At 39.1% G+C, this 15,444-nt stretch overlaps 1 protein-coding gene and 1 long non-coding RNA gene across 2 annotated transcripts in view; one reads left to right on the top strand and one right to left on the bottom strand.

Moving 5' to 3' along the window:
* The window catches only part of LOC141775628 (uncharacterized), a 112,449-nt gene extending 109,126 nt beyond the window's left edge, over window positions 1-3,323 (bottom strand). The window contains exon 1 of the long non-coding RNA XR_012595638.1: window positions 3,016-3,323. This is a non-coding gene — a long non-coding RNA (uncharacterized LOC141775628). The remainder of the gene's footprint in view (window positions 1-3,015) is intronic.
* Window positions 3,324-4,970: 1,647 nt separating this feature from the next.
* The window catches only part of glrbb (glycine receptor, beta b), a 30,705-nt gene continuing 20,231 nt past the window's right edge, over window positions 4,971-15,444 (top strand). Inside the window, exons 1-4 of the mRNA XM_074649186.1 lie at window positions 4,971-5,266; window positions 8,519-8,657; window positions 12,116-12,222; window positions 13,887-13,954. Of these exons, the coding sequence (XP_074505287.1) occupies window positions 8,536-8,657; window positions 12,116-12,222; window positions 13,887-13,954 (297 nt within the window). The 5' untranslated portion in view covers window positions 4,971-5,266; window positions 8,519-8,535. The remainder of the gene's footprint in view (window positions 5,267-8,518; window positions 8,658-12,115; window positions 12,223-13,886; window positions 13,955-15,444) is intronic.

Genomic DNA, 15,444 nt, shown 5'->3' with positions numbered 1-15,444 from the left:
AACGTACAAAATGTTGGACATCTCAGTTCAGAAAGGACCTCTTCCTCCTTGAGGATTCCCCTACATATAACCCTGAGTAGAGTCTAAAAATACAAAGAATAAGCTCTCCTGCTGAACAGCTTTCTGGCTCGATGCCTCCGTCATAATCTCCGTTAGTGTTGCACTTACAGGAACATCTGCTGACGGGGAAGGCTCAGCTTCCATTATGGAAATCTGCTTATTTACTCATCCAGGGGTCAAATCTATACTGCCAAACTTCATCAATACAGTATTGTACTGGAGCCCAGTACTGGGAGGTGATGAATTGTCTGCAAGCTTGAATCTCTGTGCATTATGTCTACTGTTACCTATTGAATTTACAAAGTATGCATACTGAATATGTGCAGTTTGGATAGTCGGCACTGTTTTGTGTTTATGACAGATGTTGCAAATCTGTCTTACATTAAAGTGCTTCAAGTTGTAGCATGTATAACATGGCTTCATACAGGCTTTGTTTACAGGTCAGACAGAGGAAAGCACCATGCAGAAGAAGAATACCCTGATCAATAACTAAAGGGAGAAGTCAGCAACGAGGAAGATGCCAATACCTGAACATGTCAATGTTGTGTGAAACTGCCTTTTTACTGCTGCTGTAATGAGGGTGCTGATCCATAAAATGAAGGACACTTCCTCTCAAGCAGGCGGAGTTTTACAAATTATTTGTATTTCTTTATTCGCACATTTTTAAATAAAAAAAAAAGGATCACAGCATTATTATAAAATCCCTGTTAGCTGCGGCCCAAGCTGCCAGCAGTGTTTGTCCCAATATTTGGGACGACATCCTGTTGAATCCTCGCTCGGCTTTAACAATCTATACATACAGTAACATTAAAGCACAAAGACTCACAATTCTATCAGCGTAAAGCATTTTAAAATCCCAGAATCACTGCAACATCAGCTGCTTATTGTGTAACGGTAGTGAAAACAAAGCAGAACAGTACAATTAAACAAAGAATAGGAAAAATAGAGGTGAGTCAATATATTTATCACTTGTATTAATGTTAAATGTAGTAAACGTCAAAGAGTTCCCTTTCAGAAGATCCCAGGATCAGGACTATAATAAAAAAGTTCAAGCAGAGCAACCATTTTATTTTGGGTATGGGATGCTTCTTAAGAAAAAAGCCCTCATCTATAATGAATATGATGGATGTCCTGGTAAGGAAAAGTGATTTATTGTGTAACTCCCCTCGAGGAGAACACATCAGATCCCATAAACAATGTTTCTACAGTACGATTTTCAAATAAAAATCATACATCCCTACTTACTGTTAAGTATCTTCTTTTTTTAATTTATATTTACCCACAACACTGTGTAATGTTACCATTCATCAACATGACTTTGAATCCAACATCGAATTCACTTTGCACACATATACAGTTTAAAATACTCAAACCAGTCCTGCGGCCTTTTGTTTTATCTTCATCCTTCATGATTTACATTAAAGTTTCATTCACTTTGACGGCACAGATGACGTCTGCTTCTTCCTTTTCCAAGTAATTTATCTTGTAAGTGATCTGAAGACAGTTATGTCCATGAAGCTTCTCTGAGTTCAGTTAAGAAACTGCCGGGAATGAAAACATGCTATTTTCTCATAAGTACAAAGTGAAAAAGATGTTTAGCAGCAACACTTGTGTGAGTCTCCCTCTGTCAAAAGCCTTATTTTCATTTTGAATAAGAATGTGACAACACATATAACTCCTCCGAGCTACAGTAGTGGTAGAACTGTGCTCTGCATGCCAGGTATAATACCACAATAGATTGGTTCAATCCAGCCAGACATATTTCTGGAACGGCACACGGTTGTCCGTCACGCACATGGCTCGCAGCCAGCCACTGAACATTTTTGTAGACAACACAAAAGGATCCTTGTGCTCCGTTGCGAGCCTCTTGATTGTAACACCAGAACTATGCCCTGTGACATAAATCATTAATCTCGATGCATATGGTGCTGATTAATTTGTGTACGCGAATGGAATGCCTTGTCAGTCAAAATTATACTACAGGGGATCAACGTGGGAAGGCCGCCCAAGTTGTTTGACATGAAGTGATGAATGAACGAGATACGGATCGAAAAAATTTGTGGGAAAAATCGGCTTTGGTTGCGTTCTTCTGCAATGGATTTTATTTTCACTGAGAGAACAAAAAGATCGGCTTCCTGCTCGGTTCCTTTAATGTGTTTCAACTCAAAATGAAAAATGACACAAACAGTTCTGACGTTTGGGAAAAGTATGTAGAAAAGTTAGAACCACAACCAAATCCAGGCGCATGTTGTGGTTCACATTAATGAAGGCCAAATCTGTTGAAAGATTTATAACAGACAGCATATTACGAGTCGTTTCTATCAACAGCAAGATAATCAGTTCTGTTTGTGACCAATTTATAATGTCTGACTCAGATTTCATCACACCATAGTCTGCATTTTTATGCCTCTACGCCAGAGACAGCAATCTGTCCGTATGTACAACGTCATATTCTCGTGAACGCAATATCTCAGGAATGCCTGGAGGGAATTTCTTCAACTTTTGCACAAACGTCCCCTTGGATTCAAGGATGAACTGATACGATTTTGGTGCTCAAAGGTCAAAGATCAAGGTTACTGTGACCTCACGTCCATCCCATTCTTGTGAACGTGATATCTCAGGGACGCCTTGTGGAAATTTCTTCAAATTTGGCAGAAACATCTTGGACTGAAGGATGAACTGATTAGAATGTTTTGGTTAAAGGTCACTGTGACACGTTTTTGGCCATAACTCAAGAATTTCACACAAAAGTCTGATATGATAAAATTATGAAGTGATGACATTTCGGACAGACATGTATGAAGGTGCTGATTCTAGTTATATAAGCCATTTGGACATCCAAAGTTTAAACTAAGTAAGGGATAATGTACAGCGAGCCGGTCATTGTTGTGAAATAAAACCTGACAGGGCGATGCTGCACCCTGACGCATTGTTTATTTCTCAACAATTACCCACTAGCTGTACATTATCCTGCTTAGTACACGGCTACTTACTGAGGAAATCAATAATTTTACACAAAATTGGTCCACCAGAGTCCGACATCAGAATTGAGTCCATAGCAACGGTCTGTTATACATAGCAACGGTCTATTATAAAGAAATAACAAACCGTAGAATGCCGTGATTGACCAATCAGCGTTAAGTATTCAACAAAGCCGTGTAATAAATAATAATAATCGTCTACCATGTAGACACAATCTCTACTTTGAAAATCAAATTCCTTTAGGTGAGGTAGCAGGCAGGTTTGTATTTCAAAGATGTAATCGTATGTGGCTGCTCTCAGAGAGGAAACTATCATATTAGCAGGTGTCGACATTACATCAAGCTTATCTAATACACATACGTACACACTCCTGATAGGAATGAACAGTATTCTACTGTCTTTGCTAGTTGAGCCTCTCAGCCTCCAATTTCTAGTTCAGAAAGACATCTTGAGATTTTATTCTCCACCACAGAATGCTCAGCTCCCTACAGAGTACTTCGTACTTAAGAGGAACATCAATCATGTGTTGCATAAAAGTCCTTTACACGCTTCATAAAACTCCTTTAACTCATAGGCTTTATATAATCAATGATGAGACCATATTATGTTATAATGTTTGAGGAGCTCGTAACTGGTTGGTCCTTTGTCAAATATTTTTCAAGATTCTAATATGGATTATATATATATCAGTCACTCTGTCAGTTATCTGTTCTTCAATTCATTCACAAGCCGGATGTAAACAAAAGGGTCACCCAAAGAAAAGCACATCACACATTAACCCGCTATGACTCCAGACAGACTCACACTATAGCCAACAGCTAAAAGTGAGTTATTGACCTTGGAAGCAGCAGTTGAGAAAACAATCTATGCACCACTCACAAGTTCCATTTAGTAGCTGTTACAGGAGCTTTCAATCATGTCACATTATCCTCATCAGCAGATGTAGTTTGTCACTTAAAGGACTTTGTTCTTCATCTGATGATGAAGATCATAATGTGTTCGAAAGCTACTGTAAATTCAATTAAATTCAAATGTATTTGTACAAATGCTTAATAATGTTATAATTTAATTTGATTTAATTGTATAGCACCATATCATACAAAAGCAGTTCAGATGTCTTTACATAAAAAAAGCAAAAACAAAAGTGCAAATAAACAGAGAGGGTTAATTGATCTTGTGGTGAGACAGTTTTCTCAAATGTATATATATATATATTTATATTTATAAATATTTATATATATTTATATATATTATATTTTGTATATATATTATATTATATTTATATATATATTTTTTTTTGTAAGTGTAATATTTGTAAACACATCAGTAAAATAGGTCTGTAATGTCAGTTATGATCATATATACAAATACACCTTATGGTAAAAATAATAATAATAAAATATATAGATAAAAATACAGATTGGCCCTTTATTTTTTTTCTGTAATTTCCTCATTCACTGTCACATTTAGATAATCTAATGGCCATTAGATTGCAAATTAGTCTATGATATAAAGCTATAATCTGGTCTTTGAATACCACAGGATTCATAATAATAAATATCAGCCTATATATCGCCTGCATGGGCCTGAACTATATTGCATCCATAATTTGCAGTCGGTCTCTTCTTTATGGTTCATCCATCCATCCATCACTCTCTGTTCAACGTCCATCTGCTGCTAAATATACCACACAGCCATAAATAGTGATGCGTTTGCACCCATCACGTAAATGGGAGCATTTTCCTGCCATCACGTCAGCGTTTAGCAGCGAGGATGCTCTGTGTGGATGGATGCTGTGGATGCTGGGAGGCGGCTGTCCGTGGTGCTGATGATGGGAGGACTGATGATGCTCTCCGGCTCCGTGCAGCCGCTACTGCGCATGTTGCATGACAGGTACCACGCAAAAAAAAAAAACGCCTCCATCTTGGAGCTTCCAGAGCTGAGGCGAAAAAAAGGGCAGCAGCCATATATACACACACACACTGCTTTCCAAAATAACAACAAACCGGGCGCGGTAATAAAAAAACAAAAAATTGGCAATCTGCCGAGATGTAACTTTCCCAACAAATCAATTGAACAAAAGAAGCTTCAGCAGGAGGATGAGGATGAGGATGGAGAAGAAAGACAGCGAGCGGTCTGGGAGGATCTGGTAACTGACTGTTTTCACTGACAGCTTCACTGGCTCCAGCTTTTCTTCTGCAGGAATTGACAGGTGACACAAGCGGTAAGAGGTGGCATGATTTGTGATGATTCGTGTTATTTATGTTTTGCAACGTGCGCTCCTGTGATGCGTAATTGCGCTCATCACATGTATTTGGAATCCCCATCCTGCATCCATCCCCCCCATGTCATGGTGGTCGCTGTGTGCTGTGTTGTTCTTCTCTGCTCCTCTGATGCTCTCAGGCTGTGGTCAGGTGTCAGCCTCTCCTACTTACTTTGCTCTTGTTATGAAGAGACCCGAAGCGACGAGCAGCCACAGGTTGTGAGAGCTCCAGTATATATATAGTGGCTGTATTGCATTGGTTGCATATCAGTATTTTCATATAGCACAGGCCTGTCCTCCTGGGTTGGAGCAGTTTGCAGTTAAAGAACACCAAATAGGCCATTGGAATGTTTCATTTTATTAGACAGAATAGTGAATATGAAATATGATTTACACCAAATCACATTAACATTAAAATCACCCATTTACTTAAATATTATCATCCTTTTATGTGAATTATTTGTCAGAGAATGACATGATTATGGTCCAGAATGGTGTGCTGTGTTGTTCTTCTCTGCTCCTCTGATGCTCTCATGCTGTGGTCAGGTGTCAGCCTCTCCTACTTACTTTGCTCTTATTATAAAGAGACCCGAAGCCACGAGCAGCCACAGGTTGTGAGAGCTCTGGTATAGTCAGGGTATATATATATACTGGCTGTTTTTGCAGTGGTTGCATATCAGTATTTTCATAACACAGGCCTGTCCTCCTGGGTTGAAGCAGTTTGCAGTTAAAGAACACCACATAGCCCATTGAAGTGTTTCATTTTATTAGACAAAATAGTGAAAATGAAATATGATTTACACCAAATCACATAGTGTTATTGTATTAACATTAAAATCACCCATTTACCTAAATATTATCATCATTTTATCTGAATTATTTGTCACAGTATGACATGATTAATGGTTCAGAATGTCCAAAAAATACACAGCAGCCAGTGGACATTATGTGAGCAGAGCAGAATTGCTTATTGACCTTGTAAGACCATGTAAGCCTGCTTGAGTCACTGTCAGCCACTTTATGACAAAGCCTCAGCACTTTCAACATTGCCAGTAGTAAAACACACCAAGGGTAATGTTCTTCTTCAGCGGCGGCACAGTTGACTCAGTGCCAAAGGTCAATTTATGGACTCTATAGTCTCTGCTGAACCCACACTTCTCTGCACAGGAATCAGTGTAGCATGACAGAAAAACAACCTAATATAACTCCTGGATTAAGGCTGATGTTTGGGTAATAAAACATAGTATATTGGAGAAGAGTTGTGCAACTTGTTTAATTGTAATAAACTTATCTTTTGATATTTTTTAATGAAAACATGTAGGTAATCAGTTATGTAATATATATATATATATTTTTTATTATATAATTTCATAAAGCCCATAATACAGTAATAAATCTTAGGGGTCACGAGTTGATCCACAAGATAAGAACGAAGAAGAAACAAAGGTGCCGCTGCACAAAATTATGTTTATTTTCACAACGTTTTTTTTTTTTTTTTTCTTCCTTGTGACATACTGAGTTTTACCTCATCATGACTCTAAAAACTATTTAAATCTAAGGATGCAATGTTGTCCCTCAAGTTGCATCACACGACAAATCTTAAGGGTAGTGAAATAATGTGTTGTGACATAGTTCACAAAAGCAGAAGACAAAACATTTCTGATGCATTTAAATAGTTTTTTCTCATGAATTACTGAAGAGTTGTACCTCTTTAGGACTCTATAAAATGTTTTAAAAGTAAAAAAAAAAAAGAAATTGGATAAAGGAACGATACTCTGCTTAATCTGCTCACATCTTAAAGATACGTAATTTGGGACACTGCTTGGGTATTAACGGGTTACAAGCCAAACAAGTTTGGAAACATTGCCACAGTGTGCTGTGTGCCAGTGGTCATATTCAGATGGGAGTTGTCACATAGAGAAATGCTAGTAGTGAGGTGGGACATAGGAATTGTAGGTTACATAAGAAGTGGTTTCTAAGAAATGTGCTTGGCTGCCAAGTTAAACACTCCCCATCACTCCAGCTGCTGCTATCTGATCTGTGTGGGTCAGTGCTGACGTATGTCGGCCACTTTCTCCTCCACAATGTGAACACCGAACAACCTCGCGTTCTGCAGGAATATTCCACATCAATAAAACAGTGTTAGCTTAGGTGAGGCGAGGTGTGTGCATTGATACAAAAGGCTCTGAACAGAGCGCTGGGAACGATTTCCGCTGGAGGAGATGATGATCAATGTGCAGGCGAAGGGACGGTCAGAGAGTTACTGGGCCAAGGCAGTGAGGAAGTGAGGGAGAGTGTCTCTGTCTAGACAATAAACTGCTTCAGTTAATATACAGTCTTGCTGGCAGGATGGGGGCGGGTGGGAGGGGGATAAGACTGTTGGCTTAGCTGTTGGTCTCAGTGTCCCTATGCAATGAAAGGGCAACGGTTTCCTCGAAGGGGGAATGAATCACACAGGTACTATGAGTGCTACCTGATTAATGGCCCCTATCAAGAAATGCAAAAGCGTGCATATATAGTTCTGTTTCTGTTTGACCTTATCTAACAAAGAGATTTATAGCAAATACACAGCACCATATTATCTCCTACATTCTAGTATTTGTTGTGTGAGAAAGGATTGAACTATAACACCACAGCTATCATAGATCAAACCAAACAATATAGCTTATAAAGATCGTGATAAACAACTGTGGCGATGGAAAAGAGAATCATGCAGAAAACAGCATTATAAAGCCTTTCTTTCTGCAGGTTGTATACTGAAGTAGAGGATATTTCAGGGTCACATTCACCTGACGAGACCCGAAAGGCCATCGGTATTCAGGTGCATTACTCCGCTGATTGGATTTATGTTTGAACTTGCACTACTTGATTAAACCATGTCAGATTGAGTAATTTACATTTCAGACATTAACTGTAATGTGACATGCATCCTGAGCAAATGGGAACGCATCATGTCAGGAAGGCCGAGAGAAAAGTCACAGCGTTCAGAAAACAGATAAAGCACTCGGAAGCTTTATGCTCCCATCGAGGGCAAAGCTTAAGCAGCCACTGTCTTCTCTTCTGTCACATGTGCAAAATGAATGCTGAGATTGTGACGAGAATACAGTGTTCAGTACGGGTTATTAAATTGCACACCATTAAGCCCCGAGTAATTTAAATGCTGTGCCGCCCTTCTCTTTATTTAAACTGCTTGTTGTTTTTTTTCCTCCACAGACTCATCTCACACCAGAATGGGCATTAAGAAGCTCGCCATCTTTCTCCTGATGCTCTCTCTGTGTCTAGAGGGAGCGTCTGCCAAAGAAAAAGGAACAAAGAAGGGAAGGAAAAAAGGGAAGCAGGTTTACTGTCCATCGTAAGTATGGGATAAACAACACCATGGGCTGTCATGCTGTACAGTGGAGATGACAAAGTAAAGTCCTTCATGTAGCGACAACTGACATGAAACTGTTTGTCATTGGCTGGGTAGTTACCCCAGTGATTCATAAACTGACCTATATGTGTGGGGGAGTTCCCCTTTAATGACCTTTTGAAGTGCCCATATCGGTAGTTAAGCATAAACTGAGACCGGCGATCCCGACCAACATTACTGTCTTTAAGAGACCGTAGTGGACTCAGTTTTAAAGCTAGATATAATATCACATGAAACTAGAATCCATTGGTTTCATCCAGGTCATGTTAGCTTGTCGGGGAGGAGGATATATAACGCTCCAAAGTTAGACTACATTTTTTGCGAGTGAAACTGGCATGGCCATTTTTTGCTCCAAACTTACGCTAAAAACTTACGCTTTTCAAAGGGGTCCCTTGACCTCTGACCGCAAGATATGCGAATGAAAATGGGTTCTATGGGTACCCACGAGTCTCCCCTTTACAGACATGCCCACTTTATGATAATCACATGCAGTTTGGAGCAAAAACCATGCAGTTCTTTTTTTTTTCAGGCGGTATAAATGTTATTTTTCGCTTATTCTAAAAATGGTGTGTGTGAATATCGCTGCATACTGGGGTCCCTAAACAGTCTTTGAATTACATAAATTGGGTATGACTGTAAAGCTGTGGATCCAATGAGCCCAATCGTATCCATGTGTAATGATGTTAGTCCCCAAAGTAGCCATTTCATTGTAGTGAGACCATTTTTTGAAAATTGACATCACTGTATAAAATGACCTGTGGTGACCTCTAGGATAATCACAGCCTCATGAAACTTCACATCGACAAACCAGAGACATAGAGCATTCAGACAATTAATGGCTTTCCTTGGTAGATTGATAATAAGGGGGTTTCTGAGCATTTTTCCAGAACAGAAGTGCTCGCCATCCAGTCACCGAAAAATGCAATTGTTGCAGAAATCTTCAAATGTCAAAAAAATGTTAAACCAAATCACAGCATGGCTTTTTCTATGGTGTTCCTGAAGGTCTTGGTGTCTTAATGTGGTATTTTGGAGAGATTTTTTATCAATTCTCAAGTGTAAAAAATGGTTCAATTTAGCACCAAATCTGTTTAACAAATGGTATCGACCCCAAAATTGCTGCAATAATTTATGAGACATAATAGAGCATGGGGATGGCAATCATATACTTCCATTAGAATGTTCTAAGCTCTTAAACACTACACTTTCAACACTTGAATAGGTGGTTAATCAAAACACAATGTTTATTACAGATATATGACTAGAAAAACATGACACAGAGAGCTGCATCTCAATTATGATTCCCTGCTCCTCCCCAACGAAAGACAAAAATGGCTCTATGTGGGTCTCTTAAGGTTAAAGCATAACTTTGTCTATTTTACACCTGATTGATTTTACTTTCCAGTCTTTATCCACCAGTTATGTTTGTCCAGATCTCATCAGCTGCTTCACTGCAGAGCTATCCAAGTATGATATGAAACTGTAACACAGTCAATAGGAGCAACGGCCATCGCATAAATCAACACCAAATCCACCAGAAGCATGTGGTGTTACAATTACTCAATACTTACAATGTGATATGTTTAAAAAAAGTCACAGCTTTTTGTCCAACAATGATGCTATCTTGGCCACTGCTTTAGCACTTCCTTATTTACTCTTGGCTGACCGTCTGGTAACATATGCAGCTGTTTAAAGAAGTGTTAAATAGATAAGGAAGTTGTAAGGTCATGGATTAACTGAAAAGGTGAATTCTGTCTCTAACAACAGAAAATCAATATGCCCTAACATGTCTTCTGGACTGTCCGTTGTCTCTCTGCCGTGGAGAGCTGCACCCCTGCTTCCTTAAATGGTAACAAATGGCTCGACAATGAACGTTCTTGAAATGAGGGAGAAAGCGTTTGATGTAGTCCCAGTATTGGCAAGTGTAAGCTGTATGACATATTTCGAGTTTAGTGCTGCGGATGCCTTTGTGGATCAAGGGGAACCACTTGGTTCCAGTTTAGCTGTTGTGCTTGAGGTTGTCAGACGGGTCTGTTAAAAGAGAAGGAAAAAAGAGGTTTAGTGGATGGGAATTATGTGTTTCACTTTGATCAGAGGAACCGCAGAACATACACACACTGCGCTGCATTCCTGCGGAGCACTTTAACTCATCCTCAATGCATGATAAGGTTTACATAATGATATGTAAAGTGCTTTGAGAGGGGGGAATTCTTTGGCAGGAGAATCGTTGCCACCCACAAGGAGGCTTTCTTTTTCTCCTTTCCCTGCTGCCAGATCCTGTTCTCCCCTTTCCCTCGCTCTGTCCCGTTGTTTTTCCATCAGTCAACCTCAGACAACAAATGATGTTTGGCTGAACGTCTATGAAAGTCACCACTTGTTATGCTGGTAATTTACAGCTGTTTTTCGCTATTTTGCAGGATGGTTCAAATGGAAACTTTCACTTTGGTTTCAATAACATATCGAAATACACAGAAATAAATATACTGTTTATATTAACAACTCATTTTGCTCTTTGCCACCCACATCACAGATTCATTGACTCAACTCTTCAAAGAATGTTCACAAGGCAACTAAAAATAAATCCATAAAAATTTAGTCCATTTTTTCAGTTGTTTACTTTGCAAATTAACTTATTCCAAAAAAATTGCCATTTTCCTTCTAAAAGTGTTGTTTGACCCCAGTATCTTCAAATTTCTTCAGACAAATCAAAAACAATTTCCTCAGACAACCATGCCGCAGCTGTGCTGTGTTTAGTGCTAATTAGCAGAGGAATTTGATGACTTTAGACTTTACTTGACAAAATCAAGAACGACTTTCAACTGGACTTGGACTTCAACACTAATGACCCGTGACTTCACTTGGACTTGAACTTTTTTACTTGTAAATACTTGATACCTTCCCCCAAAGTCAAAGATGAAAAAGTATGTAATTTAAAAAGTGTGCCATGAATCAATTAATTTCCTGAATCAACTACTACAACTAGCATAACAAATCTAAAATGTAAACATAGAATAACATACTATATACATCAGCAAAGTGTGCAATAACATACTATATACATTTGCTATGGACTCATATCTTTGTTAGAAATATGATGCTTAATGACCAAATACACTTGGGACACATATTTTTGTCAAAAAAATGTTATGTAATTGTCCTAGAAGGTAGAAAAAATGTCCCCTATCTGCCTGAAGGATCATGTCAACTTCCCCAGTCAGCATTGCCTGCATGGTCCAAATGTTAAAAGCTAATTTAATCCCTTTAACTCTGTCTCAGGTCATACTTTAATCAAAGAGTATACAGAGTAGAAGTGCATGGGTCTGCTGTTCATCTGCCAGGAATTTGACCTGCTAATTTAATCGTGCCTGCAGTTCCCTCTCTGTCTTTGCATTGCATGTTTGCAGACAGCTGTCATCTGAGGATCTGGCCCGAGTCCCTGCCAATTCAACCAGTAACATCTTGAATAGGTTACTGATCACCTACGATCCCAGAATAAGGCCCAACTTCAAAGGCAAGTCTCTTTTCCTCTTCATCTGTCTCTGTCTATTCTGCATTTACATTTTTGCTGCAGTGCTGTCATGCTAATTAAAGAAACGGGTATACTATGAATATGTACTTCCATATTTCTTCCATAAACGTGGTGTAGGGACAGGTTTCATATTTAACATGTACTACAACACTGTTACAATAAGCTGATATTCAACACAGTGTCACGGCAGTTCATGAAATAGTCAACAAATTAAATTTATTTGATTCGTGTACATAGATATGTACATGAATTTCCCCTTTTTTTTAGTTAGGGTCAGCACGACTTTCAACAACGTATATTTTTGTGGCTTTTGCTATGAATGTCCAGCAACATGTGACAATTTCCGCTCCAGTCTTTTCAAAATGAAACTACTTGGTTAGGTTTAGGAATAGATCAACTTGGTTAGGTTTAGGCACCAAAGTACGTAGTTAGCATTAGGAAAAGATCGCAGTCCACAGATCCATTGCGTCGATGGACGGTTCGCCACGTTATACTTCCCGGTTCACAATTACGTGGATTACAAAAAAAATTACTTTGTGCTGACTGTCACGAAAAAAATGTTTAATTCGATCTATGTACACAAATCAATACATTCAATTTCGTGACTATTTAACAAGCTGCTGTGTGACTGAGCTGGTATATTATATATATATTGTGTTATCTCAAATCTCTGCCTCTAATCTACCACTGTTTCTTCATTCTTTACTGTCCACCAAGTATCCATCTTTACAGTGTTTACAGTGTACTGTAAATGTCACACCGGGTACCAGGCTTCAGTCTCACAGAGACAGCCATAAAAATAACAAAGAGGTGATTGACGACCTCTGCGTCCGACCGATGGTCTTTACCAGTCTTCAGGTAGTTTCCATCCTCTGGCGCTTGGCAGCAGAAGCTGTATGTGGGACTCAATGTTTGATGTATTGTGAGCAGAATCAGCTCCCCTCTCTGACTGCCTGCAACCAGTCCAGCAGCCAAACATCTGCTCTTGATTTCAGGGTGGGCCGAAAGCTCCCCGTCCATTAACATCCATGTCATAATGTCCCAAATTACATCCTAAACTGTGCCTTGTGCATTCCTTTGCACAGGCCTATAAAATGGAGAGCTGCTTTTATAGACCCTATAGAGAATTTTAAGCTAACACCAGAAGTGTGTGTTGAATATATGTTAGTTTGCTTGGTTGCATTAATGCATGTTGTGAGTGACATGCCGCCTCCATATTATGCACATTCATTTTGTGAATTGCGTGATCGAATTCATCCTGTGAAACTCTTGAGCCTCCAGTAAACACCTCAAAGGACATCATTTATTCAAAGAAGTGTAAGCAGTCTGCGTTTATCAAGGATTTTATTAGTTTATGCTAGAGGCTGAGTGGAGGGGGATGCCAGTAGTATATATGTTTACAGCGTTAGGGGATGAGAGGGGATTTTTATGACTTTGCAATGTTGATAAAGTCTTTCGCAAATCCTGATCAACAACGCAATCAACTGAATTACCAGGTACAATATGTAGAAATAAAGACTTGCAGAGTTTTACAAAGCATACTAACACTTACTGTAAGCACAGCGGTGCCACTACCTCGCTGTCAATGCAAAGCAGCTGTAAAACACAGCAGACTACAAACTCTTCTTTCCTCTCTCTACATCCAGGAATTCCTGTGGAAGACAGAGTGAACATTTTCATCAACAGTTTTGGCTCCATCCAAGAAACGACCATGGTAAGAATTCCCTTCAATCAGCGTGACGGCATTGGTAATCAATACTTGTGCCAATCAGATGCAGTGGATCAGAGCTGAAAAACGTCTGTATCCTTCAAGTTTTAAGAGGGATGCATGAGCATGTTTTCTGGACGCTATCAGACCATTTAGCAGTAAATCATTATGAAGGCTGGGGGGTTTCCACACCTCATTTATCTGATGGCTTAATTGCTGATAAAGAAGTGCAGTCTGAATGCGAGTGAACAGATTAAACTCAAGGACGGCGCTGGGTCGACTCTCGATCACTTAGGAAACAATAAATGGAACATTCCTGAAGGTTTCTGATGAGCTCGGCTTACCGGCGTGTTTTTAATTCAAAGCTGCTGGGATGAGCCAATAAACATTAAGTGTGCCTCTACCAGTAAATATGTTCAATAATGTGACAATGTAATTGAAATGAATGCAGTGCAGTGTGACAGAATACACAGTTTGACTTGGTGCTCACAGAACGTGCTCTTCCTATCCTCTAATCCAGGAGTTTTATTCAAAAAGAAGACCCACATTATCACAGAATAATTAGTAGCAAAGTAATAAAAGAACCCTTTGAGACGTTGTCTTATGCAAAGACTTTGTGGGCCTATAAGTAAGAGCATGGATCATCCAGCCAAATCTGATGAAACACTAAAGTTTGAAATTTTGAACTTTAATTGCAGTGCAATGTTTTTTCTATGATTTTAACATCACAATACTACCAAAACGCTTAAAGGAACTACATCTGACATATATGATAATATTAATATAGCAGCAAACAACTATTTACTATGTGAAGATATAGTGGAGTAATGGCATCCTGAGCAGAGACAGAAGTCGCTCTCCTTCTGTATGTGTTGTAATCCGAGATTCTCTGTTCTTTGTTTTGGTAGCCGGGCCGGCCGTGGGTGCATGTTAGTGTGTGTGCAATGTGATCTAAAAGAAATACGTGAAATGAACACAACCTCTTGACAGTGCATTACATAGTGCCAGCATATAATGTGTAAAATTACGTGCTGCCACCTCAGAAGAAAATTAACAAAACTACTTGATTAGGTTTAGGAAAGTAAAGAACATGGTTTGGGTTCATAGAACTACGGTTGTTACGTAACTTCCTACGTAGCCTATATGATTTAGAATAACTCAACGTTGACTTTTGGTTACACACGGGACACAAATATTGGTCTCCTGGGTGAATGTTCCATATTTAACCCACCCGTTCACTCCGACCTCCCCTACGCGTATTTTGATTCAAATGTATTTCCGTTGAACCTGAAGAATACGTGTGTTCGCCATGACAAAGGATCCTAATTGACTTTTCATTGGCATTGTTTCTGTGGTCCAGACATGTCATTTTATCCAACACATTCTCATCCCAACTCATATACTGCCTCTTTGTCACACCTCATATGTCGTCACTGTATTTTTGGCATCAAAACCACTTAGCTACCCTTGGCTTCACTTTAGGATTAGGCAACAAA

Source organism: Sebastes fasciatus, chromosome 10 (assembly GCF_043250625.1).
Source record: "Sebastes fasciatus isolate fSebFas1 chromosome 10, fSebFas1.pri, whole genome shotgun sequence".
NCBI classification, from domain to species: Eukaryota; Metazoa; Chordata; class Actinopteri; order Perciformes; family Sebastidae; genus Sebastes; species Sebastes fasciatus.
The sequence above is the reverse complement of the archived record's forward strand: the minus strand, read 5'-3'. Positions and strand labels throughout refer to the sequence as shown.